At 53.0% G+C, this 26274-nt stretch overlaps 11 protein-coding genes across 11 annotated transcripts; 3 read left to right on the forward strand and 8 right to left on the reverse strand.

The window, feature by feature from the left end:
• Window positions 1-130: 130 nt before the first annotated feature.
• On the reverse strand, window positions 131-3821 carry BU26DRAFT_507146 (nucleotide-diphospho-sugar transferase; the record flags this gene model as incomplete). Its single annotated transcript, XM_033826978.1, has 5 exons — window positions 131-202; window positions 252-1007; window positions 1037-1876; window positions 2349-3298; window positions 3494-3821. 5 exons carry the CDS (start codon window positions 3819-3821, stop codon window positions 131-133), a joined length of 2946 nt encoding a protein of 981 aa, XP_033681570.1.
• Window positions 3822-4169: 348 nt separating this feature from the next.
• BU26DRAFT_487772 (uncharacterized protein) lies at window positions 4170-7499 on the forward strand. Its single transcript, XM_033825958.1, has 5 exons — window positions 4170-4552; window positions 4609-4668; window positions 4723-4789; window positions 4984-6340; window positions 6390-7499. The coding sequence occupies exons 1-5, from the start codon at window positions 4349-4351 to the stop codon at window positions 7093-7095; spliced, it is 2394 nt and encodes a 797-aa protein (XP_033681571.1). The 5' UTR covers window positions 4170-4348; the 3' UTR covers window positions 7096-7499.
• A 1269-nt stretch (window positions 7500-8768) lies between these two features.
• BU26DRAFT_576445 (uncharacterized protein) lies at window positions 8769-10253 on the forward strand (the record flags this gene model as incomplete). The annotated part of the gene is made up of 2 exons (XM_033834373.1): window positions 8769-9059; window positions 9225-10253. 2 exons carry the CDS (start codon window positions 8769-8771, stop codon window positions 10245-10247), a joined length of 1314 nt encoding a protein of 437 aa, XP_033681572.1. The 3' UTR covers window positions 10248-10253.
• A 433-nt stretch (window positions 10254-10686) lies between these two features.
• BU26DRAFT_521023 (uncharacterized protein) lies at window positions 10687-11158 on the reverse strand. The gene is made up of 2 exons (XM_033829435.1): window positions 11005-11158; window positions 10687-10951 (listed from the first exon to the last, which is right to left on the reverse strand). Exons 1-2 carry the CDS (start codon window positions 11074-11076, stop codon window positions 10796-10798), a joined length of 228 nt encoding a protein of 75 aa, XP_033681573.1. The 5' UTR covers window positions 11077-11158; the 3' UTR covers window positions 10687-10795.
• Window positions 11159-11544: 386 nt separating this feature from the next.
• BU26DRAFT_521024 (uncharacterized protein) lies at window positions 11545-12796 on the reverse strand. Its single transcript, XM_033829436.1, has 2 exons — window positions 12055-12796; window positions 11545-11985 (listed from the first exon to the last, which is right to left on the reverse strand). Exons 1-2 carry the CDS (start codon window positions 12393-12395, stop codon window positions 11832-11834), a joined length of 495 nt encoding a protein of 164 aa, XP_033681574.1. The 5' UTR covers window positions 12396-12796; the 3' UTR covers window positions 11545-11831.
• A 466-nt stretch (window positions 12797-13262) lies between these two features.
• BU26DRAFT_521025 (phosphotransferase enzyme family protein) lies at window positions 13263-14672 on the reverse strand. The gene is made up of 3 exons (XM_033829437.1): window positions 14468-14672; window positions 13920-14393; window positions 13263-13863 (listed from the first exon to the last, which is right to left on the reverse strand). The coding sequence occupies exons 1-3, from the start codon at window positions 14490-14492 to the stop codon at window positions 13427-13429; spliced, it is 936 nt and encodes a 311-aa protein (XP_033681575.1). The 5' UTR covers window positions 14493-14672; the 3' UTR covers window positions 13263-13426.
• An 889-nt stretch (window positions 14673-15561) lies between these two features.
• BU26DRAFT_487773 (uncharacterized protein) lies at window positions 15562-17683 on the reverse strand (the record flags this gene model as incomplete). The annotated part of the gene is made up of 2 exons (XM_033825959.1): window positions 15562-17370; window positions 17434-17683. The coding sequence occupies 2 exons, from the start codon at window positions 17681-17683 to the stop codon at window positions 16025-16027; spliced, it is 1596 nt and encodes a 531-aa protein (XP_033681576.1). The 3' UTR covers window positions 15562-16024.
• A 1634-nt stretch (window positions 17684-19317) lies between these two features.
• Window positions 19318-20809, reverse strand: BU26DRAFT_431250 (uncharacterized protein; the record flags this gene model as incomplete). The annotated part of the gene is made up of 6 exons (XM_033823922.1): window positions 19318-19659; window positions 19711-19941; window positions 19992-20064; window positions 20116-20313; window positions 20361-20651; window positions 20703-20809. 6 exons carry the CDS (start codon window positions 20807-20809, stop codon window positions 19318-19320), a joined length of 1242 nt encoding a protein of 413 aa, XP_033681577.1.
• BU26DRAFT_399213 (uncharacterized protein) lies at window positions 20810-22205 on the reverse strand (the record flags this gene model as incomplete). The annotated part of the gene is made up of 3 exons (XM_033822778.1): window positions 20810-21297; window positions 21347-21370; window positions 21422-22205. Coding segments are annotated over 3 exons (1296 nt in total), but the record flags the coding sequence as incomplete, so codon positions are not given.
• A 970-nt stretch (window positions 22206-23175) lies between these two features.
• On the reverse strand, window positions 23176-25167 carry BU26DRAFT_430683 (uncharacterized protein; the record flags this gene model as incomplete). The annotated part of the gene is made up of 4 exons (XM_033823898.1): window positions 23176-23993; window positions 24052-24551; window positions 24672-24775; window positions 24826-25167. 4 exons carry the CDS (start codon window positions 25165-25167, stop codon window positions 23176-23178), a joined length of 1764 nt encoding a protein of 587 aa, XP_033681579.1.
• A 247-nt stretch (window positions 25168-25414) lies between these two features.
• Window positions 25415-26240, forward strand: BU26DRAFT_49583 (uncharacterized protein). Its single transcript, XM_033826232.1, has one exon. It carries the CDS (start codon window positions 25474-25476, stop codon window positions 26038-26040), a length of 567 nt encoding a protein of 188 aa, XP_033681580.1. The 5' UTR covers window positions 25415-25473; the 3' UTR covers window positions 26041-26240.
• Window positions 26241-26274: the final 34 nt, after the last annotated feature.

The following is a 26274-nucleotide window of genomic DNA, read 5'->3' on the forward strand; positions in this document are numbered from 1 at the left end:
GTACTAGTGAGTCGAGATGCTGCGGGCAATGACTTTGCAGAGCATAACATTTTTTTAAGGACGATGTTTGGAATGTGGAATCTATTTTTCTCTTGTATCGCCAGACACGTCGTGAAGGGGAGAGCGCCGTCTAGTCTTCTAACTCTATGACGGCCGGCGCCTTGATAGTTCGGTCCTTGAGGAAGTCGAGGCCTTCGCCGCCCTAAATCTGCGTTAGTAACAGCTTTCACGAGCAGTAGGCGCAGACTTACGTATGAAATGAGAGGTGACACCTCAATGCCGTCGTCCTGGTCCTCACTGACCACCGTGGCGCCAGCAGCCTGCACCCACTTCTTACCCTGCATCATGATATCTTTCTTGCTGGTATCCGGGTCGTCCTCACCGGTGCCCTGTGCGTTCTTGAGCGGCGAGAACTCGTCCTCACGCTTCACCTCCATGCAAGCGAACTTATCCAGTGTCAGGAACGGGAAGCAGTCAAAGACGAACTGCTCCAGCTTGACGCCGTTGGGCTTCTCCGGTTTGACCGTCTCGCCCGTCTCAGTGTCCACGTAGGGAATCTTCTTGCGAGCGACGTGGTGCGGCAGCTTCTTCGCCCATTCGGGGATGCTCTCGAGGAAGCTGTATGAGTAGTAGTGGTTGACGATGTTGGCAGCGCGGAGTTTGAGGAGCTCGTGGTTCTTAGGATCTTTGGCTTCTGCGTCGGCAGCATCGATCTCGGAGTACTCGACTACATCTGGTCGACCATTCTTTTGGAGAATGAGGCCGACGGATTCCTTAGCGTTGCGCTTGCGGACGACTTTGGTAGCGATGTCCACATTCTTCGATGCGGAGAAGCCAATGAAGGCGGGGTCGGCGACCTTCACTAAGCAGTTGTCCACGCAGTAAGCGTGGATGTGCTTGATGCCTCGCTTGCCCATGTCCGAAACGATGCCGGATGTAATGAGCGCTTGGTAGAGACCACCGTTGCCATCGGGAGCAACAGCAGCCTGCGCTGTCAGCCAGCTCTCCTTCGTATGATCACAGGATTGATGCGTACCTTCGACTTGCTCTCCATCAGGATCTTGCCCTCGTTCGAAATGCAGGGTAGTACCCCCTGCTCGAAAATAACCACATTCTCCTTCTTCAACCCAAAGTACTTGTTCTCCTCGAAGAACTTCTGCGTAGGGCCTCGCGTCGGACCGCTTGTCATGACATACCACGGCACGGTGACGCTCTCCTTGCCATGCGTCTTCTTCGCGAGCTGCTCCACCTTTGCAATTCGCTCACCCTGGAGCTGGAACAACGACTTGTGGCTAGGCAGGCCAATGTCGAAGCAGCCCTTGGGAGCAGAGCTGCCCAGCCGTGTGCCCTGGCCACCAGCCATCAAAACCACCGCCACCTTATTGTCCGCAATCATTTCCAGGCCGCTGTCGTACCATTTCTGCAGGTCTTCCGCCTTCGAATCGAGGACCGATGACGTAGCATTCTCTGGGAGGGGCTCGAGTGTAGACTCTGCCGATTCGGTCTTCGGCGGGTGGAGAGCTGTCTCGGCGAGCTCGTTGATGCGGTCGGGGTCGAACTTCTCGAGCTGCTCATAGAGCCCCGCCTTCTCTGCGGCCGTGAGCTTGTCGTAGAAGGCGAAGACATGCTCCTGGCCTGCTTTCGCGTATTTGGATTTGAGCTCTTTGAGCTGTTCTTCGGCGGGCTCCTTTGCTGGAGCAGCGTGCTCGCCGCCGGTGAGGTGCAGCTTCTCGAGAGCGGTGTTGATGGTGTCTTTGACGGCTTCCATGATGCAAGCGGGGTAAGCTGTTTTGGCGGGGAACGGGGAATGCAATTGATCGAATTGGAGCAGAAGCAGAGTTTGGAGGAAGCGTGAAAAAGAGAAGAGAAGAGATCTCTGCAGAGTCCGGCGCCTCAATCAACGTTTATGAAAGAACCAGGAGCTCAGCTGCGCTGCCCTTAAGCCACTTTGCCCCACTCCTTTGCTTCTCACCGCGTCCCTGTGGCGCACGAAAGCATGGCGCACGAGAAGCTGCCTCACGAAAATGTGTAAGCGGCTGAAAATCACCACTAAAAATAGGCATCCAGAGGTCAGTCGCGGCCGTCAATCATCAATTTTGTCCGACTACGTGTAGATAAATAAACAGTGTGGTTATGCAGAAGTTTGTACTGGTGGGTAATCGCGATGGCTCAAACCTTGGAACGTCAGAGCCACCCAGCCACGCAAAGAAGACATGCGGCGCCACCAACATAAAAGGCCGCTCCGATGCCGTACAGCTCACAGATGTCCAAAATATTGAGTTGAAACACGAAAGCCGCACAACGCCCATAAGGAAGTACCGAACAGACTATGAAGCGTAGCCATTAACCAGGACGCCATTGGCCTCCTGTTCCTCCACCTTCAGAGGCTTGGCCGGCGCCGGATTCAGAATGCGTGTCGCATCAATCAGACGGGCGTTGGGATTCAGCTCCAGTCCAAACCCAGGCCTATCCAGCACGGATACATCAAGATATCCTTGGGTTGGAATGGGTTCGTTAACGAACAGATCGCCAAATACTGGCAGCACCGACTTGCCATCCGGAGAGTTGGCTAGATATTCCTGGAACGGCGAATTGGCCTGACTGACGACGAAATGATACGAGTACGGGCCGCTGGCATGAGGAACAACCGGGATGTCGTACGCAGCAGCCATGGACGCGATCTTGAGTAGTTCGGTCATGCCTCCAACCCACATAACGTCGGGCTGAATGATGTCTAGATTCCGGCCCTCAATCAGTTTCCGGAAACCGTATCTAGAGTATTCGTGTTCGCCAGTGGTGAACTTCATCCTGGGGTGAGCCCGCTTGATCAGCTCGAAGCCATCGGTGTCGTCGGGCGAGAGACACTCCTCCCACCAATTGAGGTTCAGGTCTTCGCAGGCCTTGACCACCTCAATCGTGTAGGGGACGTTCAGGCTCATGTAGCAGTCGACCATGATTGGGAAATCTGGACCAACGCTTTCGCGGTGTTTCCGGAGGAACTCGACGTTCTTCTTCAACCCTTCGATGCCTTCACCGGGGCCGTAAGGGAGCGGCACTTTCGCACCAAAGAATCCCATGGCCTTCGCCGCCGCAGGTTCCGGGCCCGTGCAGTAGAAGTTCAATCTCTCTCTTGTTGCTCCTCCAATCATCTTGTATACAGGCTCATTGCGGACCTTGCCCAAGAGGTCCCAGATGGCAAGGTCGATGACCGATATAACAGCGACTGGAAGTCCCTTGCGGCCGTAGAACATGGAAGCGCGGTACATTTGCTCGAACAGGTGGTTTGTATCTCGAGGATCTAATTAGAATGTTAGTATTTAGTTTGAGTGGGTACAAAAAAACGCAAAATATGTCAGCCATATTGTCGTGGGTACGTTTGGCAAGCTCCATCGAAGTACAGCTTATGCTGTCGGCCTCAGGAGCTCATAGACATAGCAAAGATGCACCACTGTCTTTGGAGAGAGATTGCAGAACGTTATCAAGAATGACTTACCTTTGCCAATGAGAAAGCGCTCGAAATGCTCTGCGACCAGCCAGCATGCTGGTGGACCCCCAAATCCAGTCGCAAAGCCCTTGGTACCGTCGGAAGCCTCAAGCTCGACACAGAAGGAGCCCAAAACGTTGATGCCCCAACTCGTTCTTGACTTCCTGTACTGCTCATACTGCGACATCGGTGTCGATATCTTGCTGTCTATCAACCAATGGCCGCCATGCACATTGTGATAGTCGCCGCCGGAGCCAGGCCCCTGGGTGATAAAGGTACGGACATGCTTAATGGTAGGGAAGCCGCGGGCAGCGCCGCCGCTGACCGTGGAAGGCATGGCAAAGAGGGTAGTAAGACGAGTACGCAGGAAGAGGGGACGTGGGGGGCTGAGGCACAGCTGGGTGAGGTGCCCGCTGTGTTAAATACAGAACGGATCAGGCGGGAGGTTTAAAAGGAACGGAAAATACTGGGCCAGAGGCGCCGCAAACTTCCATCTCGGTTGATCTCGCTGCGATGAGAAACCCGAGCAGATAGGCCATCGTGACTTTGGCCACAAAGGGTGGATCCTTGACGTGGGCGCCCGTGGTGGTGAGGATTGCCAGAGCGGCCAGGCTAGGCTGATCGGCTTCAACAGTACATGGTTTTCGGCCAGGGGAGGCGTCTCACCCTCGGCCCAGTCATCCCAGCGCCGCCAATCAGCGACCGTATCTGGTGCAGCAGCCGATGAAAACGGAATCTGGGGTAGCGGCAAAAGCGCCTTACCCAGTGGTAGCCGACTGGAGAACCGCAGCCCCGCTGTCTGAACACCTCGGGTCAATTCTATGCGACGTTTGAGAGCCACACCATTCGCATTCCTCCACTATTATGGACGTGACCAACGGCAACGCGGTGCAACCGTACGTCAGTCCAGAAGCGAAGTTGTCCCAACACTCTCCCACCGCCGACGACGAGCACGACAACTGGAGCGGCGAGGGCTCGAGCGGCGACGAAGCGAACAGAAGCCAGAGCGGCGCCTCGAAACGCAAGCGGCCCCTCTCGGTGAGCTGTGAGATTTGCAAGCAACGCAAGGTACCGAAGGCGCTGAGGCTACCTTCGCGCGACACCGCTGCTGACGCATGAGATAGGTGAAATGCGATCGCGGCCAGCCCAGCTGCGGCTGGTGCGTGAAGAACCACTCGACGTGTGTAAGTCGGCCGTCGCAAGACATGGTGGAGAAGGCAGCTCACGCTCGGTCCAAGGTGTACCTGCCGCGCAAGAAGCCGGGGCTACGCGCTGGCTACGGCAGAGAACTAGAGTCGCGCCTAGGTAAGTTCCGCTCGCTTTCTGCTGCTGTCGGCTCGTTTGTCGTGTGCTAGAGGTCTCCCGGGCGAGGAGCGGAGAGGGCATGGCAGTGCTGGCAACAGAGCCAGAGCGAAGGCAGACAACGGTCGCTTCCGTATCTGGCTGGCTGGACAGGCAGGAGCGGCTGCATGAGGAAGGAGCAAACTAACCGTGGCCAGACAAACTCGAGACCTTGCTGCACCAACAACAGAACCAGATCAACCAGCTGTCACACAATCAGCTCGCGCCGGTCGGCACCTCGCCGCAAGATGCACCCGTCTTCCGGAGCCCGCCCATCATACAGACGCCGCACATCCCGCGCCCTGAAACTGCCCTGTTCATCCAGAAGCCGTCGTCCTTCTCTGCGCAGACGCCGATACAGCCTAATTTCGGAAACACAATAGGGGAGGCAAGGCAAGGGCACCCTGTTACCGGCAATGGATACCATCCGTCGCCCGAAGAGATGCAGTCTGGGCTGGGCGCTCTTCAGCGGGATTCATACGCGGCCGGTGCGCCATCGCCATTTCACCACGACCGGTTTGCGCCACCATCCATGGCTGGGGCGCTAGCACAGGGCGATAACGATTTTCCGCCGTACGATCTCCTTTACGGCCTGGTCGACCTATTCTTCAAGCACATCTATCCCTGGTGCCCTATCCTGCATCGTCAGACCACCTTGAACTCTCTGTTCGGCGACTCAAGCCTGGACGAAGCAGATAGGATCATCCTGCATGCAATAGTCGCTACAACCCTCAAGTTCTCCACTGATGCGCGGCTCACGCCCGATAAAAGAGGCCGCTACCACCAGAACTCCAAGGAGAAGGTGTTGCTTTACGGGATTGAGAACAGCTCGGTGAAGTCCCTCCAAGCACTGGTCATTCTCTCTCTGGATGTTGTCGGTTGTTCGAATGGCCCTCCTGGATGGAACATGCTCGCTCTTATCACCCGATCAGTGGTGCAGCTGGGCCTCTCGATGGAGACGTACTCGCCCATGGTCGCCCCACAGTATGCTTCCATCTATACTCTGCGGGCGACCGTACTACCTGAGCCCAAGGATTGGATAGAAGAGGAGAGCCGCCGGCGACTATTTTGGATGATCTACGTGCTTGACCGCTACGCCACCGTGGCTACAGCATTCGAGTTTGCCCTGGACGAGAAAGAAATTGACCGTAGACTGCCATGTCGGGACGATCTCTTCGCTCGGAACGTACCAGTTGAGACGAGATGGTTCCACACCTCATCACGGTCGGACTACAGCATGAACAGGCCCGAGAATCTCGGCTCGTTCTCGTACTACGTAGAGATATTGGGGATTCTCTCGCGGATCCACAAGTTCCTGAAGAAGCCCGTCGATATCACATCGCTCTCGGATGTCGAGAAGTGGCAGGGAGAGTATCGCGAGCTCGACAATGCCATCGAACAGTGGAAATACAACCTTCCGCCAGAATACGGAAATTCCGCACGAGTCTTTTCAGGCTCTGGAATGAACAAGCACTTAAACAGTGGCTTGGTCATGCTGCATGCCGCATTTCACACGTAAGTTCCCGCGAATGAAATCAGACGTATGGCCCTGACCAGAGAACAGCACAGTAATTCGACTACATTCCTCAGCAGCCTACCCGACCCATCGCTCACCGATTTTCACGCCCTCATTCAGCGCCAGTCAAAGATGTCTTAATGCGGTCGAGAGCCTTGTAGCGCTCTGCGCCTGCGTCCGAGAGAACGCTCTCTTAACCAAACTCGGTCCGCCTTTTGCATTCTCTCTTTGGGTAGCAGCTCGTGTTCTTCTCGTCCACGGCTCGACCATTGAGCATCGCGTTGACCAATCTATCAACCTCCTAGTCAACACGCTTCAAGAAATCGGCCATTACTGGGAAGTCAGCACACGCTACGCCAACCTGCTCTCGCGTGTACTGCAGGAATACCAGGAGTCGCAACGAACACCCGTAGGGGCCAACGGCGAGCGTGTCACTCCGTCCACCGTCAAGATCCTGGCAGACATGCGCCGCTGTGCATTCGATTTGGACTTCCTTATCTCGAGGCAGCCAAAGATGCATTCCAGCACTAGACCGGCTTCGGTAACCCCGGCCCGAACGCCGGGCCCTAACGAGCTAGAATATCTTGACGTCTTCGATTTCTTCAACATGCCGAGACTGCCTGTCTCCATGGACGGAGCCACGAGCTTCACTGCACCGGACGGCAGCCTACAACTACCAGAGGGCGCTCAAGGGAATGAATTCAATATCACAAATTACATGGTTGATGCGAGCTCCGATTGGTTTAAATCTTAGGGTTTCTTTTCTCATCTTCTACGAATACACTCCCAAAAATTCCCTCAAGCATGTGTCGGGCATGTCAATTGGCGTCTGTCCAAGTACTGTCCTGCCCCCTGTAATGGTCCGGTCCTTTCTTTCCGCACCTTCCTTATTCTTCTAGATACCCCTTCTTCTGATGGAACTGGGTTGGGGACACAACAACGTGCTGGTGACGGTGTAATGAGTATATATACCGCAAAAGGAATATGTTACCCAACCCCTCATTTCTTCCTAGTATTTTAAATCAAGGGAATAGTTTGGGTAAGTGGTGCGTAGCGGCTCCCATACTATTGAAAGTCGCCATAAGATGCGAGAGGGACGAGGTCTAGTAAGGTAGCCTAGCCGGTTATGTATGAATTCCATCCCTGCACCTTCATGAGTATTTCGAGCAGGAAAATGTGAGCGGTTTCTCAACGCTTCGTCTATATTACTACTGCCGCCTCTTTAAACTTGCACTAGATAGAAGTCTCTCCGTTGTATGCTTCAATACCTTCATGGGTTGGGTTCCTAGACTGGTAGGCTCGAATGAATTAGGCTTAGCGTGGAGCTGGAGCTCGTGAGGTCTAGGCAGCCTTCCAGCCTTCCTTCCTCCGCACCTCGCTCAAATTCTTACACAACACCTTCGTACTATACCCTTCCCGTTCTTGCGTCTTTCCCTTCGGCTCACAGAAAGCAAGCGATAGAGACCCAACCCCACGCCGATGTCTACATTTCAACATCTCAACCTCTCCAAGCCGCCGCAGTCGATGGCAAGAGCGCCCGTGGAATCTCGCGACGCTGCTAGGCTGAAGAGCTGAGCGCTGACTTCCTTGCTCATCATCCGCATCTTGTCCTCGATTAATGGCGACTCCTGAGGGCGGTCGTTTCCGACGCCTTAGACGGCTAAGCCTCCGGATCAAGCCTCAGAACAATTGCAGTGGCCGCGTTACAAGAGGCACTTGCCCTATTTGTGCACGAATTGCACATTTCATACAGGAACGGAGCGCCGTGGAAAATGTGACGGAAGAAAGAATTGGCACTGTGAGCGACTTTGAAGATCAAAAAGACTGCTCGACTTGCCAGAAGGTTCTTGAGGAGGCATAGAGTAGGGCTCCAAGATTAGAAGATTATCGAAGCCATAAAGTGTACCTCGCCAATAACACCACTCACCGCTTGGAAGAGGGTGGCGCGGTCCGAATTCCGTGGCAGCTACATTGGGTATGAGAAACCGAGATCTCTACTCTCATCATTTTTTGAGCTAATAAGCCTCTAAGTATGATCCTTCAGATCGTCTTCAAGGACACCTAAACTTTTGTCCTATCGACCAAAAATTCCAGCTAAATGGGGAACCCATTAATAGGAGTGACCTATCGATCAAGGGTCAGGGCCTGTCCTTGAACAGCCATTGCTTCAGCATCAACCAAATCAAGAGCTGGTTAGCGACCTGCAACCATGGACATGCCGGCCTCTGTCACTCTGTTTCGGATCCTTGGAGAAAGCTAAACACTCATCTCACATTAATCCTTATAGATGTAGAGGAAAATTGTCTCGTCGAACAGACCCAGCGATGCGACTATATCGCGTTGAGCTATGTTTGGGGCCATGGCAGTCAACCCTTCCAAATAACACAAGAGAATATCGCGACCTTACGGGAAACGGGGGCTTTCGCTATGGAGGAAAACTACATCCGACTACCAAGGACTATCAAGGATAGTATGTTGCGTACCAGGCGTATCGGCGTTCGTTACCTATGGGTGGATAGATTTTGCATCGTTCAAGATGATTATCGCCATAAATACACCCAGATCAATTTCATGGCATCGATATACGCCAATGCCTACTGCACTATCGTGGCAGCCAATGGCAATAATAACAACTCCGGGCTTCCCGGGATCGACCCGAATGCCCATCCGCGCGCAGCTCCGCATCTGATATCTGACTTCACCGAATCTTGTTCCGCGGTAACTCCAACATTGCTTGGATCTCGCTCCGCATACTACCATTCGCGGGCTTGGACATACCAGGAATAACTTCTGTCTCCAAGGAAGTTAGTATTTCGCGACCAGACTGTCACTTGGCTTTGTCGAAGTACATTGTGTCCTGAGTACCTTGCTCAGCCTCAGCAGTTAATTGCAAGAACCGTTCCATGGCAGATTGTGGACCTATTTCGTTCTTGGCCAGATATCGAAACATATCGTCAGGCTGTGCAGGAATACTCGGCTCGAGAGCTAACATTTCCTGACGGTGTACTCAATGCATTCTCGGCAATTGCGACTTTAAGCGGACGGGCCATGCAAGGAGGAATCTTGTTCGGGCTACCGGAACTGTTCTTCGATGGATGCCTGCTCTGGCGTGCCAATCTAAAGCCACTGCAACGAAGGGTAGATGTAAACGGTCGAGCCATTAAACAATTCCCCAGCTGGAGCTGGACCGGATGGATCGGGGCGGTAGACACGAGTCTCTGGAGTCACGTGCACAAATATATCGAAACTGGTGAAAACTGTTCCCTCGCTTTGCGCGCCAACATACAATGGTTCAAAGAGTACAACGAGAGCAGCGAACGTCTCGCGATCAAGAATTCGTACTATACGGAAGCGCTCAAAGATGCGACCGAAGCGGACCACGAACGTTTACCGTTGAATTGGAAATTCTCCCGCGCAGTGCCTCTTAGCGATCACCCTCTTCCTCCAAATGAAAATGTCTGGAGTCCGGTCCTGTTGTTTCGATCTCAGCGACTGGGCCTATTTCTCGGGGAGTTGTTCCAGAGGGAAAACTATCGTCGAACCCTAGCGTATGTATTGAAGGATAGGAGGAATGCAGTCGTCGGATTAGTGATTCCGGACGAGGCAGTTGCGGAGAGCAGGATTGGAGAAGCGTGCGAACTTATATCGATTGGTCAAGGCAGTGCTATTTTGGAGGGTAGCGGCGTAGATCCTTGGATTCACTACCCAGATTGGGCACGCGCACATCTCCAAGGCATCTACGAGGGGATAGGAGACTTTGGTGAAGAGATACGCGCATACGAGCTTCAAAACGCTCTTTGGGTCAAGTGGGAGGACGGCATCGCATACCGAAAAGGTCTCGCGCACATTGGTAAGGAGTACTGGGATGCAGCCGGACCGGAAGACATCGATGTTCGACTGGGGTAGCTTTCCAAAAGCTTACTGTTCACAACGAAGCCTCGAGCATATGCCGCAACAGATGAGCTTTGAGCCTCCAATATGGAGACACTGGCTGATATGGAGTATCGTGATATGGAGTAAGATTTCCTGGAATCTAATGTTTCCTATTCTCTTCTCGTGCTCGCAACTCGTCGTCCTCTCTCTTACCCAAGAACCGCCGAACATCGGTCTCATTCGACGTTACCACACCGCCTTGACAGTGCCCCTAGACACCATGGCTTTATGAGACCCACTATGGTTAGCGGGCTCTAATACATCTCTGTCATATCTCCTGCTCACGCCCCGCTTTCCTCGGCCATTTGAGAGCAGGAGAAGGCTAGAGCTTCGCAGGAGCCATATATATACTTCGTTTTGGAAGAATGACTACTACATACGGCCATAGGTCACTGAATAAGATTGAGAAGTGGGTAAATTGATAATAGTTTTGAACGCGGTACAGCAAAGCCCATCCATGAGTCCCACCCCTCTTCCATAGAAACTGGCACCGTTGACTTTGTTCGGTATGAGCGCATCCACTAACACTGGGCCTGTCCGTTGTATTCCGGGTTGTCCGGATCCCAATAGCAGCCACCAGGACAGGCCGTAGCGCCGCCACATCCTGCTTGCCCATAGCATAGGTGATATGAGCCTCCAGCATCACAGTACGTCCCGCTGAAGGCGCATGTTCCGCACTGAAAAGCTTAGCCACAGTATACCTAGTAAGCGGTCAGCGGGAGAGACTCACGATTATTGCAGCGTTGACGACGTTTGCTAGGCCCGCTACAAGGACGATAGAGAGGGATGCAATAAGCTTCATAGTTGGAACTGACGATCGGAACGGATATGCGTAAATGAGGTGGTACGGTGAACAGAGAAGTTTGTCAGAGAACTGAGAGTACTTGGTTTCTATTTCGCGAAGAGAGATTCTAGCAGCGTTTTATACGTTTACTGCTGATACTGCATGCCTACCACAAAGCTCGCACCTACCTCACCTCAACTCGCAACTAACTCCTCCAGCTCCTCGCGTCTACAAGATCCATACAAGCTCACCGTGCCTAAAATCTGACCGGAACTTGACGGAATAATACTGGATTTTTTTGATTGCTGGTGCGCATTTCGGCCATCGCTGTTCGACTTGATAGGCTTGGTACCCGGCATCTACTCCTAATTCTACTGTACTATTGATCCTTTAGGATGGACCTTAGTCCTCTTTCTAACCGGCTTTTCCTGCTTTTGGGAGTTTTGTGGGGCTGAGATGATGGAGGATTTGCGGGGTAGTACTACGCTATGCTATTTTGGAGCTTTGTGGTTTTCTGCCTGAATTTGAGTTGAAGAGTGGACTTGGGTAGAGGTAAGAGTCGCTGCTCTGGAAGATATAGCGCGATCCTTCTCGGCGAATATTCCACCTCAGGACATGTAAAACAGACTGTTTTACTCTCGGCTGGACATTAATCTACAAAGTGCTGTCTAATGCGCACGAAAAAGACGGGGCCCAATCGCAAACATGAGCGTCAACCTGGAGTATCGCCGATGCTTACTGAACCTCCCCGCAGGCCTACCATTCAGCCACTGTTAACGATGCGTAACCGGCCGGTGACGGCGTCTGCCTTTATAACTTTCTGGGAGCGCTTTCGAGAACTGAGCGGGCATCGGTGCCCAATCGAATGTTGGGGTCGGCGGTAAGTTTCTCAACGAAGTCGCGTATCCAGTCCTGGCAATTGGGGGCCTGCAAAGAGTCTTAGTTGTGGTGAAATTTGCATCGTTGGAGGGTGGGGGGAGGGGGGGTGCTTCTTACTGCCGGATCAAAGGGGTTCGCGCTGCGACCCGGGGGCTTGACGTCAAGTGCCGCTGTTTCGATCCGATCCGATCACGGGCTGTGGTGTCCGTTGTTTCTGTTCCTGGAGTATCGGTAACGTGTCGATCTTGTACTACGGCCAAGTGTATGATTTCATATTTACGATATGTCTCTTTGAAGTTATAGTTGCGCTTGAATTCGAGGAAAAATCCGGTGGACGGATTTCCAATGACGTGAATCAACTTTCCTATATACTCCTGCCCGGTCGTGGGAATCCAGACAGCCCAGTGAGCTGGCTTCGAGCCATTTGCGAAGACCGCCAGATAGATTGTCCGTGCCATGCTTCGTAGAAACGAACGAGACGAGGAGGTGCTGGGGGTATAGTGATAAAGATGGCAGATTTGAAGTCCAGGAGGATGATTGAGTATACACGATGGACTGAAAGCTTTATATATTCCTCATGACTCCAACGCCTCTCAAAGACTAGCGAGGAAACAACAATGGTATTGCGCGCGGCTTCTAAAACAGGGCAAGTCTAATTCTGTACCGGGGGAAGGTGTGGCCGTAGGAGACTCGACTCGTGATGCTTCGTAGACTTCCGCTGCTCTGCACCAACCAAATAAACGCTGGCGCCGTGTTTGACCAAAAGACTTGCGGCACTTGTGCCCGATGAAACTCTATACAATAGCGATACGCTCTTGTGGCTGTTCTTCTGCACTCGAACCGAGGAGTATGCTGTGCCTCACTACACTCTTACGGTCAGGGATTCTCCGGATTTAAGCGCTCGCTATAACAACCACCAAGTACCCACAAATTGCCTCACGCGGATCTCTTGTGGGCGCTACAGGGACTGCTATATTTGGAGAAAACCGCGCAATGCGAGACCCACAGATCCGAGCTGTGCCACAGCACTAAAGTGGACCAAAACTCAGTTTTGTCTCTCGCACATGAGCTTTGTACATGGCGAATTCATAAGCGCTACATCCATTAGTGGGCTCGCTGTGGTATAGAAGGCCTCGTGTTTATCATGCCTCATAATATACACTGGTCGTGATCAAGGGGAGCGGCCCCTCCAACCGGAGGGCTTTTGTGGAGGTGAGCCAGCCATGTTGTGGCCAAGGCCTGCATCAACAAGGCCATGTGTTAGCTTATCGCGCGTTGGACTCTACAGGATCCAAATTCATCCAACCGGCGTTTGCTTGGGCCTATACGCTACTATTGTTAAGACCCAATGGGCAGACAGCTGGTATTGGGAGCTTCCACCCTACCCATTTGCAGTTGTGAAGAGGCGGATAATAGGGAGGAACTTTCTCCAACTAATGAAGCTTGCTTCCGGGAAGTAGCTAGGTCGAACCAGTCGTACACGTAGCATTCAGCAGGGCCGCATAGATGTACTATAGTAATCCCACGGTTCCCAGGTGCTCTTATATTGATCTAAGATAAGGGGTAGGTACTTCTCAGACCATTCGCCGAAATAGTCGCACGTAAGGTGAGCCTTACGATCTTCCCAGTAGGCCGGCAACCAGCCCGCTTGCTCCCAATCAACAATGGCGAGGACGCGAGGTGGACTGGGCAATGATACAAGGACATTGCTCGGATGAAGATCCCCTTGCGTGAAGACAATGTCGCAATCATCAGGAAGATCGTTGCGAAAGGGCTCTGGGGGAACGGTTTCGGGATCAGGCATCGGTCGCTTGTATAGAGCGGTGAACCAATCGTGGAAGGCCTTGACGGAGGGGAATGGCCCGGCTTCAGCCATGTACTTATCGTGGATTGCTCTATCATAGAGAGGACCGCGAGCGATGCTGCCTGTGCATTTGGCGTCAGTTCTCACATGACCTACAGAGATATGCCTGCTCACGCACCAATGAAGGTCTCGGGGGGTTCCTGTTTGAGCCGGCGTATGGCATCAAAAATTGTGCGGAGCTCATGACAAATCCGCAAGCGGTCATCCTCTTCCATCTCTGGCCAAGCTTGTTCTAAAGTTCTTCCACATACTGCCTCCATGTAGAGGAAGACTTGGTCTCCATCCGTACGCCATCCGTAGATTTCGGGGACGGGCACGGCATCGGTCAGGTGCTGTCGTATCGCGTACAGAGATTGACCTTCAGCGATTCTCATTTTACTTCCCCATTTGACGAACAGACCCATATGCCCGAATACAGCAGGTGAGGGACGATCATTGTAGCGATTGTCGACGCTTCTTCTTGGGTCTCCCCAGTGAGTGCCCGCAAGGTATTGAGAACGAGCTTGCGAGCGGACTTCCTCCGGCGATGGTAGCTGATCATAGCGCTGGAAAAAGGAAGAAGACCGATCATCGAAGTTTTTATCCGTGGGAACTATTGTCAAGCGTTGATAAGATGCGATCGTATAGTTTGGTTGACAGAGGCGCGGAGAGTTCGCGAGGACATACCTGAGAGGCTAGAAGCGGAAGCCATGACGAATCACTATGCCAGGCAAGCAGCGTTTCAGCGGTCTATGCGAGGGAGCTGACTTGGGGGAGATAGCTAAAGGCTAGAAGTTGGACACAGGGCCAAAATCGAGTCGGAGGCTGTAAGAGGAATCGGAATGAGGCTGAGTGTGGATTGAAGAAGGACGCAAGTGACAGATTATATGTGTTGGTGTTGATATCTAACGGGAAGAAGCTAAGAATCTTAGCGGCTTCTCCACCTAGCTCCGTTGCCAAGCCATTAAAATGCCGATGTTATTCCGGACCGGCCCCTTCTACATGCCGCGCAGTCCAACTCTATCGCTACATGACATTCACCTTACCTCTCGTTAGAGCGTCGAAATCAATCAAAGACAATACCTCCTGAGTAGCTAAAGCTGAACATTCACATGACAGGATGCGTCGACTTAATACCTATAGAGTCGCCGCGGCCACAGCAGAGAGAGCGAAATCCCACGAGCAAGTCACGAAACACGACGCGTCAATCGAAGGCAACGGCAGCGGTCTAATTGCGATATGGCAACATGGGATGCGACGATTGAGCACAAACACTCAGGGCTGGAGGCACCGCCGCTGCGGAGAGTGGAGCTGGATACCTGGCTGGCTGCGGAAGAGGAAGATCAGAACTCTCGCTATCCCAACCCACAGAAATTCATCCATTCATTCTCAATGGCTTTTTCCAGGGCGGGGTTCAGAGGATGAGAGAGGTTGTGGATGCAAGGGTGAATATAAAGCCACGATGCTGCCGCACAGCTGCTGGAGGGAGATATGGTTGAGCGACTCACGATAACACGGCAATGTGAGAGTGGCACGCTGGTCTACAGCGCTCGATAGGATATATTGCGACTGCGGTCCCGTCATAGCGGGCTTCCTTGGCTATATGTCAGCCTTAACGCTCAGGCAGTGCATCGGCTGGCAGTCTGATATTGGAGCGCGCACAGTGAACCCCCCGGATGATGCAATGGCTCGTTGTTCATGCTTGCGCAGTGAATACTTCTACACAGGTTAGATAAGCAGAGCACGCTAATCCTAAAACACGCAATTACGTTCACACCATAGTCCACTATCCTCCCAAAGCGTGCTTTCGTCAACGGCAGAAGAAAAGGTCTACGAATGAACAGGGGAGATTAATCGGGAGAGCTAGCAGATAGCCACGTAAAAACAACAGTCATGTACGCGTTCAAACTACTATACAAAATATTATGTGTGTACTAAGTGAACAGCTGCAATCTTCAGCAGCTAGGGGGTATCAAGTAACTACACCGAATCAGAAAACACATACAGACCATTCTGAACCTCCCAATCCCGAAGCAAGCCCACCGAAACAGTAAACCCAAAAAAAAAAAACCGGTCTTAAAAGCGTCGTAAAGGTATACGACATCAGCTCCGATCGTTGAGAGCCGAGAACCAATTCTTTCCGCGAGTCTTATCGCGGCTGCGCCTCGGAAGACCGTGGACCAAGACGCTTTCCGGGTATCTAGCCAGATGACCATACATCATGACCTCTACAAAATCTCTCGATCACCCCACCACCGTAACGCGAGCATGATGTCTGCCAGCGGTGGGAGCGAATGCCGCGTACTCGGGCGGCAAATCAGCGTCGTGCCCCTCATCGCTCGGCGGCGCCACGCTCCTGGGCGTAAACAGCCGCTCCGCCTCTTCCAGCACCACGGCCTCGGCGCTGCGTGCCCGCGCGTTCTCATTCCCGGTATCGCTGCCCTCGGCGCAGATCTGAATGGGCACTTTGAGGTGCAGCGAGGGATCTGTGACGCCCGGTGCGTGGGCCGAGAGGTGCAGCGAGAGGCCGTAGACGCGGGAGATGAGGCAGGAGTGGAAGGTTGGAATGAAGTTTTTGTTGTTGGGCAGCGTGATGGGGACGAGGACTGAGGCTGTGTAGAAGGAGCCGTGCTTGTAGTGCTTGGAGGCGGGGGGAATGCCTGTGTGGAAGGTGTCGGCGACGTCGTTTGAGCAGTCAGAGATCCCGGAGTCGCGGCGGGCGAGAATGTCGGAGCACACGGGGTTGGCGGATGCGGGATGCTTCTCCCACTGTGCGGAGGCGATGCACATGTTGGAGAGGGAGAGGCTCTCGGAGTAGACGCCCTGGGTCAAGTCGTAACCAAGTGATGATCGAGCTGGGAAGGTGTGCCTGGGACATGAAGCATAATAGGTCGATACTTTGAGGCTCGTCTTAAGTTGGCCCAGCGGCGGTGGCGTGCTGTGTTCTTCCGAAGGATCGAATCGCAGGAGTACCTTTGCCCTCGTGTTGATCGGGTGGTTGCCCGTTGATCGCGCTCCTGGGATGACGAGTGCCTTCGGCTGGGCTGTCTGTGCCGTCAATGTCCCAAGCTTGCCCTTGAACAGTCCCTTCCTAACGGTCTTCTCCTGCCGTGCCCTGTATTCGTCGTTCGCGTCGATGTTGAGCGGCGGTTGCTCCTCAAAAGCGGGCTTGACGCGGACCTTCTTCGTCCTCTCTGCCAGCAGAGAGAGCGACCCGTCTGATTCCCGCACCTGCGTTATCCGGGCCTTGATTCCATATATGATCTTCGACATCTCTGGAGCCATATCGTCAAGTAACGCGCCACCGAACCCAGAAAGTTCTGCGTCTCCAAGGCTCGGTGGTAGCAGGAGATGAGTGTCGCGGACGTTGTCTGAAGCGACGCGGTGCGGGCATGCTCGCGGAAGGAGGTGGGCTGGCACGGTGAAGAAGAAGGGGAATGTGTACTTCTGGCCCGCCCTCAAGATGCGTGGCGTGGGGAGATCGGAAGCATCCATGGGTTGCTTGAGCGTCAGGAAGCGATGAGATGCTTCGGTCCGGCCTGACATCGATGGCGTAGTCGTGAGTCTGTCGATATAGACTTGCGCGGTACCTGCGTTTGCCTATCAGCACTTGCTCGCCTGGCTGGGCGAATGCGTGGACCACATGTACGCACCTGTAAACGCGATTTCGATATCCTCGAACCTCGTGTCGTGCTGTGTTGAGATAGTCACGGTGCCTTCCAGCGTGTCCATGGTCGAATAGCTAGTGACATAGCTGCCCTGGGTCCCATGGCGGCTATCGTCAAGCTCGATCTCAATCGTTGGTTGGCCGTAATGCGCAATCTGAAGCATCCTATAGCTGATCTGATTCCCAATTGAGGCCATGGCATTAGAATGCACCGAAGCGCCAGAGGAAGTCGGCATGGTGAACTCGTGCGTGCGCCTTTGAGCTGGCGAAGCTTGAGTAAAGAACAAAGAAGCTAGAGCAACGTCGCACAAGAGTAGCGGGGGCGTGAGATAAGATCGGATGCGGAGAACTCTCGTGACCAGGGCAGTCTTGAGAACAAGGGAAAAAGAACTTAGTCTAGCTCGTGATACCTGAGAGGGTTCGAGGTTTCTAGAGCGCGCGTCTCTGCTGATCTTATACCACGCGCCCTCGAATGATGAGCTTGACTCATCCTAGGCGGCGCTCTCGTCGGTGTGCTAGCGACGTGCATGTGGATGAGGGCTGAGGGATGGCGTTGGCCCAGCCGTCGGGAAACCAAGTACAGCGCGGGGTGCTGAAGGGCGTGGAGCTGACTAAGTCTGGCCAATCACATTCACCCCTCGACGCCCGCTAGCCCTATCGGTGCCACATGCCAACGACATAGACACGCCCAAGGAGCTCATAATTCATCTCAAAAACGCCACCGTCTCAAGGCGCTCCGTGCTGTCAGAACGGGATGCATGCTTCGAAATTGACCAATGTAGGTTTTCTTCCTAACGGGCGCGACAGCGACCGCTAACGGCATCTTGAGGCTGAATCGGAGACACTATTACGCAGCGAATCAGTGTATGGGAAGTTTACACGCCCGTCACCTCACCGCGTTACAGCGAAGTGGATTTCCTTTGTCAATGGTCCACTTCAGAGTCTCCATCTACCCACCAGCTATGCCGTTAAGTGGAAGGCTTCAATAAATCTCATATCCTGGATGCCTCAGCGCCCTGTTGAGCGAAAATTTTCATGTTTCTTTCGCGCAGGTCTATTGGATGACTCCTCCCTATGCAAGGCTGAAAATTTTCTAGTCATGGAAATAGATCTCCATCAGAGAAGGCCATGCGCGAGCGCTTTTCCGGGCATGCAGACGCGGTCACAGCAAAATGCGCGTGGTCACACCTTCCAAGGGCGTATACACTTCCCAAGAAGGCTATGAAGGGCGCTGGCCATTACTCAGCACCAGTTGGTTGCTCACGAATTGACCAGTCATGTTGTGGGATGCGCGATCGCGGCCGATATCGCTAGCGGCATCGTTCCCTGTTTTCCGTGGTACTCAATTCCGATGCTGACTTATTCCGAATGACAAAGCTATTCCGATGAACACCTGCGGCAGGTATGAACGCCAAATGACGCCTGATGACTGTCACTGCTTACAGGACGCGGATGGGGAAAGAAGCTACTGCCTGGGCTCGTTCGTGTATGACTGCGCTCTGCGCCAAGCTTCACGACCTTGGATGCGGAACCGCTTGAACCTGGTATTTGGGCTGCTCGTATCTCGGAGGCGATGTTGGCATGAGGATAACGTTCGTGAAGGCACGAAATAGCACGGTGGAAGGATATTGGCTCTATAATATGATGTGGTGCTACTGGGTATCTCGTAAAGCTGCGTGCCTGATGCTCACTCAGAGCTGCATTGACACTACGCTTGTCGCAGCATAAAGACCTCAGTCTGTTGCAGAAGCACTCCGGGCGCCAACCATCCCCAAACAGGCGGTGTGCGATGGACATGGTCGTCCATCGATGCAGGACCATATGTCGGATACTTTTCCGAAGGTCGAGGAATGATCTCCTAGATCTCGTCTCATCGTTGAAGCGTGGTTCTGGCGTCGCCTGACCAATTCTCCTCCTTACCGTCTCTTGGCCCATCGGTTCCCGCATAAAGAGCGTTGGGCACTATCTTCATCACCTCCTCCGATGAAAATCCAGCATGACGGAACTGTTTCCCTTCCCCCAAATCGCCCCATTGAACGCCAGTCGATGGAAAATCATCCAACTGCGTAGTAGCCGCGCATAGGACCCTGATGCTGCCGAACATCTGCGGGACGAATCCTTCTCGCTTGAAAGTAAAAGCCCACCAGCACACGCTGGTCATGGAGAGGATGAGGAACGTTGCCATCCATAGCGGGTATGACGCGTATGTGATCTAGAAGTGTTAGCGTTGGGTGGGAATTGGAGTTCGTCTCATGGGACGCACAATGTACATCGAGTGCTCGATATGGCGGTCCGGAGAATTCTCCATGTATATAGCTTCTTGCGTTTGGAGCGCCTCGCCCAACATCCAGTGAGTCAATACACTGTATGCCATCACCGGGAACAGTATCTTCTTCGGCAGCTGGAGGAGGTAGTCTTGCGAGAAGCTCTCTCCTTTGACGGTCGTGCATCGTGGGCGCTTGCGTTCATGCTCTAGCTTCCCCCAGTCATGTTCCTGTGGACCTAGTCAGCGTTGCGACTATGGATGGGACGTATTCAGCGTACCTGACTGACAAGCGTGATGTTATAGATCATAAGCAGGTAAAGCAGTGAGTAGATAAATTGGGCTCCATTCGATCTTGCGTATTGTTAGTGATCCTTCTGTCAAGCTCAGACATGTACGACTTACATGCAGAAAGACAGAAATTCATTCCCGAGTTGGTCAGGCGGCAGTGTAGCTACAGGTATAGATCGATTGAATCCGCCCCATCCGCCCGATAGCTTATCGAACTGCTTCGTAGAGCTCATTTTACAGAAATCGTCATAATGGGGTGATGAGGAGTATTCATCACAGTATTCCTTCTGGTAATGCCAATTCTCACCGAGCCTACAGATATCAGCTCCTGTCCTGATCTTACAGTGTTGAATACTTACGGTACTGCCGCTGCTATGGAAGCCGCAATCAAAACGAGGCTGCAGAACATCATGACACACATTTGTGTTAAGGCGGTATTCCCCAAATTCGAGATAAGGCTTCGCTTGATTTTGGTTGCGATAGTGGGTTGCGGTTCGTTGGATAGCTTGTTCGTCGAATTCCACTTCTTACATTTTTGACAGTGGCCAATTTCGTCGCCGGTCTTTGATTCTTCCTTATTCTTGCAGTGTTTGTGGCAGGTATGTGTGTTCTTCCTCCTGTAGCTCTCATTTGCATTGACCATGCATTCGCTGCCAATGTCAGCCATCGAAGCACTCTAGGGTACCGAACGCATTACTCACCCCTGCACGCGGAGCTCTGGATGCGAAGCGGAAGCCACGATGACATCTCCAAAGGTCAGCAGCTGACGCTTCAACTTCCCTCTCGCCAGCAGATTGACAGTGACCATGTAGGTAGCTTTGATGATCAACGCGCCAACGAGGATAAAAGCAGCGTTCATCCGTATATTCAGGCGGCATTGCGCCGGCTCAGGATCGGAAAGCATACACAACACGGTTTTACCCATGACGCATTCGCCGTCGCGGTATTCAGCCTCATAATCGTCGTACGTGTATTCCAGCAGTGAAGCGTCATTGGTCGAATTTGCAAGCCCTGTGCAATTCTCGCGGGCGTATTTCACCACAATCCGAGTATAGACTGAGCCGTCGGAGAGTAGATTGTCGAAGGTGCTTTGGTCTTTCTTCAGCATTTTTGTGCTTTCGGCTAGACGGGCACTTCCTGTCCGGAAAGCGCTCCAACAGATATAGGAGCCATAGGAGTAGATGGGGGAGTCCTGATCAGTGTAGTAACTCATCGACATGGCGTCAAAAGATGTTTCGTTGTATTCCACTTTCCTTGGCGGCTCCAGAATATACGAGGGCCCAATGAGAGAGTTTGCTATAGCGGAAGTCAGCATTAGAAGTTGAAGCAGAGTGGTTTGGAATACCAAGAAAATGGATAGGGAGAGAAGCTGGAGTATCGTTAGCGGGAGAGCTGGTGTCTCTCTTGAGAAATAACTCACTAAAAATCAAGAGCAACCAAGCTGCCCAAGAGGTCTTCTTCCCTTCACTCTTGTGATTGATGTTAAAAGGCGAGTTTGTCCCAACCCTTGAATCTCCAAACTTTTCAAGAACGTGCCGTAGATCGCTGATCTTCAACGAAGTCACTAATTGCTGGTAGGTGTTGCTACAACCTAGAACCATCGTGGCCGCTATGTTGATCAGGAAGAGCAGCGCGGTGTTTGTATGCGTGACGGTTTTGCAATCCTGTGTCTCACCACCAATAGACGAAGTGAATTTATTGTTCCTCTGTGCGAAAGCTTTGATGTTCACGCAAATTACGATGATCATCGCAATGGCAAACAAGCTCATGAGCAGCGCCATGGACCGGAGGGAACGATCGACAAGCAATTGATCTTTCCATACTCCGCGTCCAATTCGGGTCGGCTCGATCTCTGCAGCGGGATGTCTTCGAATAGAGCCTTGCATGTAACGCGGTAGAGGCTTCCTACGTATCCGGCTGATCCCACTCTTGAATCCATTCTTGAGCTTTTCGATGCTGGTACCGGACGAGGAAGAGGAAGCGTATGTCCCGAAGCTGTTGAGACTGGCGCGATCTGCCGCATCGCGCTGCTCTACCGCAGAATAGCTTTGGAGTGATGACGAGCTTGACGGGTGTCGCAGGGTTGTTTGAGAGTCGTGCGCATTGTCGGAGCTGCTGGCTCTCCACGCCGTGTCGATGTATTCGGCAATATCTTGCGATTCTTCGAGTGTGGGAAGGTGGTCGTAGCTGTAGTTTCCTGCCATCGCGGAATGCCAGCTGCAGAAGACGTCGGCTGCTTGAGGACGCGTCGAGGTGTCGCTCGGTCTCGTTTCATCTATTGAGATAGTCTGGACCCGCGGCAAACGACCCTAGCGACATGTCTTCTTCGAAGGATGCGACTTGCCCAGTTGCGAGATGGGTGGTGGACGATGAAGAGGAGAAACCGCAAAGAAGCCGTGGTACATACCTGAGATTCCCAAAGCCCCGTGGCCCCCAACGCCGTGCCCCAAGCCAAGAGAATCCTTCCAGAGGAAACCTGGCAAGCCTCATGTGGTGTTCGTCAACCATGAGGCTGTTCCGACAAGAATAGCACAGCCCCAACACGCTGGGCCAATCGGATCAGGCGCTTTTCCCGTTAGCGCAACCGTTCGAAGCTTGAAGAGGAAGGATTCCACTCCAATCTCGCTTGGGGCGGAGGCTTGTCTGAAGATCAGTTGATCTTGGCTCGTTTTGACCAACGCCGCGCACCGCCGGTAGAGGCTTGAATCCTTCGGAGGCTCGCACGGGCCCGTTTTGGGGCGGCATGGCGTCGATGGCGTGGTGTTGCCTGGAGCTACCAATGCACATTCCCTAGTCGGTATTATTGGATATACTGGAAGGAGAAATCTTTGCGATATTCCGCGTTGACATTGATAGAGAGCCGGTTGCGCATTCAAGCAATAAAGGAAGTTGATTTGCAAGAATCGTCTCTTGAAGTGGTTGGGATGGAAAAAATTACTCCAGGCACCCGGGAGTTCTTTCCTTCCAAGGTTGGACCCGAACTGTCACGTGCAGTTCGCACTGGAAGGAGGGGATTCGAGGCTGATACGATAGACATCTCTCGGGCTCTATCATTCGGTCGCTGATGCAAAGGGCGGAGAAACGGCAGGCCACAAGACTGATCCGCTATTGCGTTCGTAGGCTTGAGGGCCTTCGAACAAATCCCTATCCAACATCGCAACAACCATAGCCACATCATCCATAGCGTACCTTGCGTGCTCCACCAAACGAGTCGCCCATCTGACAGCTCACCGCGACGCCTTTCCTCTCCGCATACGCGATCGCGTCGCGGCTGGAAATGTGTCTGCAATTATCCACTTTCAGGACGCGGAGGCCAGGCAGACCGTCCACCAGCATTTTGACGCCCGCACCGGTAACCTTGGTTGAGGACAAATCGATAGATTGAAGACTAGTTGGGTGGCCCAGAAGTGCTTCAACGTCGTCATCAGTACATGGAAGTGCGGCGATGTCAAGCGACGTAAGAGATTGAGTCAAGATGCGTGGAGAGGAAAGCAGGCCGCCTGCACCGAATAGGCTCGATGCATGTGGGAGTACGGCAAGAGACAAATGTTGAAGGGGTGTCCGTTGGTCCTCCTCTATGCGTTTAAGCTCGCCTCCATTGTCATCGGAATAGATGTCCAGAAGTGCTTCGAAGAACTCAGGCGTAAGGTCAACCATCTCTCTTAAACTCAGGTGCGTGAGCTCTGGGAGGTAAGATTGGATTGCCTGGTTCCAAGAAGCTTGTTCCCAATGAGAACGAAACATAGTCGGTCCTCGAGGTAGATATAATGGCCTACTAGATTGCAACACTAGACGCTTCAAAGTCGGTGGAAGGCGTGGAAAGGTTATGAATGCCACATCTTTGAGTATAAGGCTTGTAAGGGCACGCTCGCAGAGGATGGTGCTCTCGGGGTGAGTCAAGAATCCACTGCAGCAGGATAAAGCAAAGGAGCGGAGTGCGGGGCTTTGGACTAGCAAGGGCCGCACGTCGAGGGAACTCATATTGAGGCCACCTACAACTGTTTCTTAGCGAACATTGGAATACCGCCGTGGAAGGCTTCAGCTACGTACCAGGAGGCCCATTCATGTGCAGCGTGTGGAGACAGGGAAACGGGCCCCTCCACTCTGGGCGTCCATCCGCCGGCACAATGGACGTAATAGACGTGAATTCCACATGTTCAAGGGTCGGCCTCCGGCGCAGGATCTCCGTCGCTGTATCCAGCGAGATATCATGGCGTATGATGAGCCTCTTCAGATGTAGGGCGCATTGCGCGACTTCGATTAGCGTTTCGGACAGCATCAAGGGAAGCGACAAGATTTCGATGTCTGTGAGTCTTTTACAAGTCGTTGCGATATTGCGGAGAACATCGGTATGCTGGAAGCGGTGGACGATGAGGTGGGTGACACCACGTTCGGCCCAGTCGACAGCATGGCGGATGAAGACACGCGACACGGGCTTCTTAGCTCCAGAGAGATCTAGGTTCGTCCAAAGCTTGGGACGCTTCGTGAGATAGCTTTTCCAGCCTCTGCTGACGCGCAGACAGTTGACCATGTTCTTGAAGGGTAGGTATCTGCAACAGTGCGAGTATCAGCGTATGCCCCATACCAAAGCCCCACGTCGTGCGAATCGGCTGAAGATCTTCAGCAGCAGCTTTCTAGGCCCTGAACCAGCTGTACCATGAACAACGTACCCGATGATCATCTCGACTAACTCGACTGGAAGGATCGTGAACGGGTCGACTGCTTTCGCTGGGGATAGCTTGCGGGTAAGCTGATCGTGGAGCTGTTGCAGGAGCTGAGCGAGTTAGTCATGCTACGCTGCGGCACGCATGTGTTGGCCCGAACCTTGAAATCCTTATTGTCTACCGGCACGTTCTTCAAGCCATATTTGTAGATATTCAAAGCGATATCCAGCTTGTTCATCTTCTTCAGCACACTCGCTGTCCGCAAATAGCCCCTCACGTCCCGTTTGTTCAACCGAATCGTTTCTCGCCCATCTTTGACTGCTGCATTGAAGTCGGCAAGCTTCTCGTAGCTGGCAGCGCGGTAGTCGTAGAGAGTAACGGAGGGAATGACGGCCGCCTCAATGCCCGTCGTGAAGGCCTTTACTGCCTTTTCGTACTGCTTTTGCTTGTAGTAGCTCTTGCCCAGGTCTTGATACTCTTCGGTGGACATGGTGCGCGCCATGGCGGAGGGAAACGATAGGAGGTTGCGATTCGATGCGCTGGTGGAGAAGTGGTAGAAACGCGAGCCGGGAGAGCTTCAGCATGTTCGCGCTAGTACACGCGACGCGGAACGTGGGATGAGGGGCCGTGCTCCCGATTCCGCAATACCCCTACTACCACACCGTTGACATGTTGGGAGAGCTTCGTTCACCATCATCCAACATGCCAATGGTTCTGACAACGACTATTGAAGTAGGTCACCGCTCCAGTCGGCGGAATTGATAATCCTTTAGTTTATTACGTTCCCCAGCTCACGCAAGGTCAAGGGATGTCAAATGCAAAATGGCAGGAACCCATTTCTCTCACTCTTCGTCTCTCCTCAAGACTTCCGCGGATCCAAATCCGAGTTCAACGGGTGCTGAGCGACATGGCTTCGGGCGAAAGCACTACGGGGGCCGAAATGCATCTGCTCTGCGCCAATACGGCCCGGCTCGTGTTCTGCGACAGCTGCTACTTTTTTTGGCCTGGCCCCCCAGCTCTCACGACCACACGATCGTACCTGCATCTAGATTGCTCCTTTCATTTCTCGACTTTCAGCCCTTCAACGCTTTCTTTAGCCTCGCTTTCTTCGTATCACCTCAAGTCACCCCATTGCGGCCCGGGAATTATCTCTCTAGCCTCGCGAGATCTCGAGCCGCTTTCGGCTATGCGTACAATATATCTCGAAATCCATCAGGAGATGAAGGCAAATACCACCGCACAAGCACCCACGCTCGTCGTTCAGCTCGCGTTCGCTATCCTTTCCTCCTCTCAAGCCTTTAGCAATTCCCTACCATTGAAAAGGCGTGGACCTTTTCATATCAATATCCATGGACGGTTCCCGTCGATCATCTGATACAAAGTATTCTAGGCGCACGTTTGAGCCCCGCCTTGGCGCAGTGCTTGGCTCGGCTCTTCTGTAAGTCAACTGGAGCACTGCCTACCATTTGGACATGGATCCCAAGGAAACAGCTATGCCAAGTCCGATACACGATCTTCTTTTCGCTTTCATGCCCTTTCTGATCCACCTTCTCCGCACACTCGGTAGCTTTAGTACGTTGAGATTCATCCAGGGATCAGATTGGTGGAT

The sequence above is a fragment of the Trematosphaeria pertusa genome (genome assembly GCF_010094035.1).
Source record: "Trematosphaeria pertusa strain CBS 122368 unplaced genomic scaffold BU26scaffold_10, whole genome shotgun sequence".
In the NCBI taxonomy this organism is placed as follows: Eukaryota; Fungi; Ascomycota; class Dothideomycetes; order Pleosporales; family Trematosphaeriaceae; genus Trematosphaeria; species Trematosphaeria pertusa.

Coding starts and splice junctions, on each gene's coding strand:
- BU26DRAFT_487772 (XM_033825958.1), top strand. CDS start 4,349: ATGGACGTGACCAACGGCAACGCGGTGCAACCGTACGTCAGTCCAGAA. Junction 4,790..4,983: donor AGAACTAGAGTCGCGCCTAG/GTAAGTTCCGCT, acceptor AACCGTGGCCAG/ACAAACTCGAGACCTTGCTG. Junction 6,341..6,389: donor CTGCATGCCGCATTTCACAC/GTAAGTTCCCGC, acceptor ACCAGAGAACAG/CACAGTAATTCGACTACATT.
- BU26DRAFT_521023 (XM_033829435.1), bottom strand. CDS start 11,076: ATGAAGCTTATTGCATCCCTCTCTATCGTCCTTGTAGCGGGCCTAGCA. Junction 10,952..11,004: donor TCGTCAACGCTGCAATAATC/GTGAGTCTCTCC, acceptor TAAGCTTTTCAG/TGCGGAACATGCGCCTTCAG.
- BU26DRAFT_521024 (XM_033829436.1), bottom strand. CDS start 12,395: ATGGCACGGACAATCTATCTGGCGGTCTTCGCAAATGGCTCGAAGCCA. Junction 11,986..12,054: donor CGAACCCCTTTGATCCGGCA/GTAAGAAGCACC, acceptor GACTCTTTGCAG/GCCCCCAATTGCCAGGACTG.
- BU26DRAFT_521025 (XM_033829437.1), bottom strand. CDS start 14,492: ATGGCTTCCGCTTCTAGCCTCTCAG. Junction 14,394..14,467: donor TTCCGCTTCTAGCCTCTCAG/GTATGTCCTCGC, acceptor GCTTGACAATAG/TTCCCACGGATAAAAACTTC. Junction 13,864..13,919: donor ACCCCCCGAGACCTTCATTG/GTGCGTGAGCAG, acceptor CCAAATGCACAG/GCAGCATCGCTCGCGGTCCT.
- BU26DRAFT_49583 (XM_033826232.1), top strand. CDS start 25,474: ATGTCAAATGCAAAATGGCAGGAACCCATTTCTCTCACTCTTCGTCTC.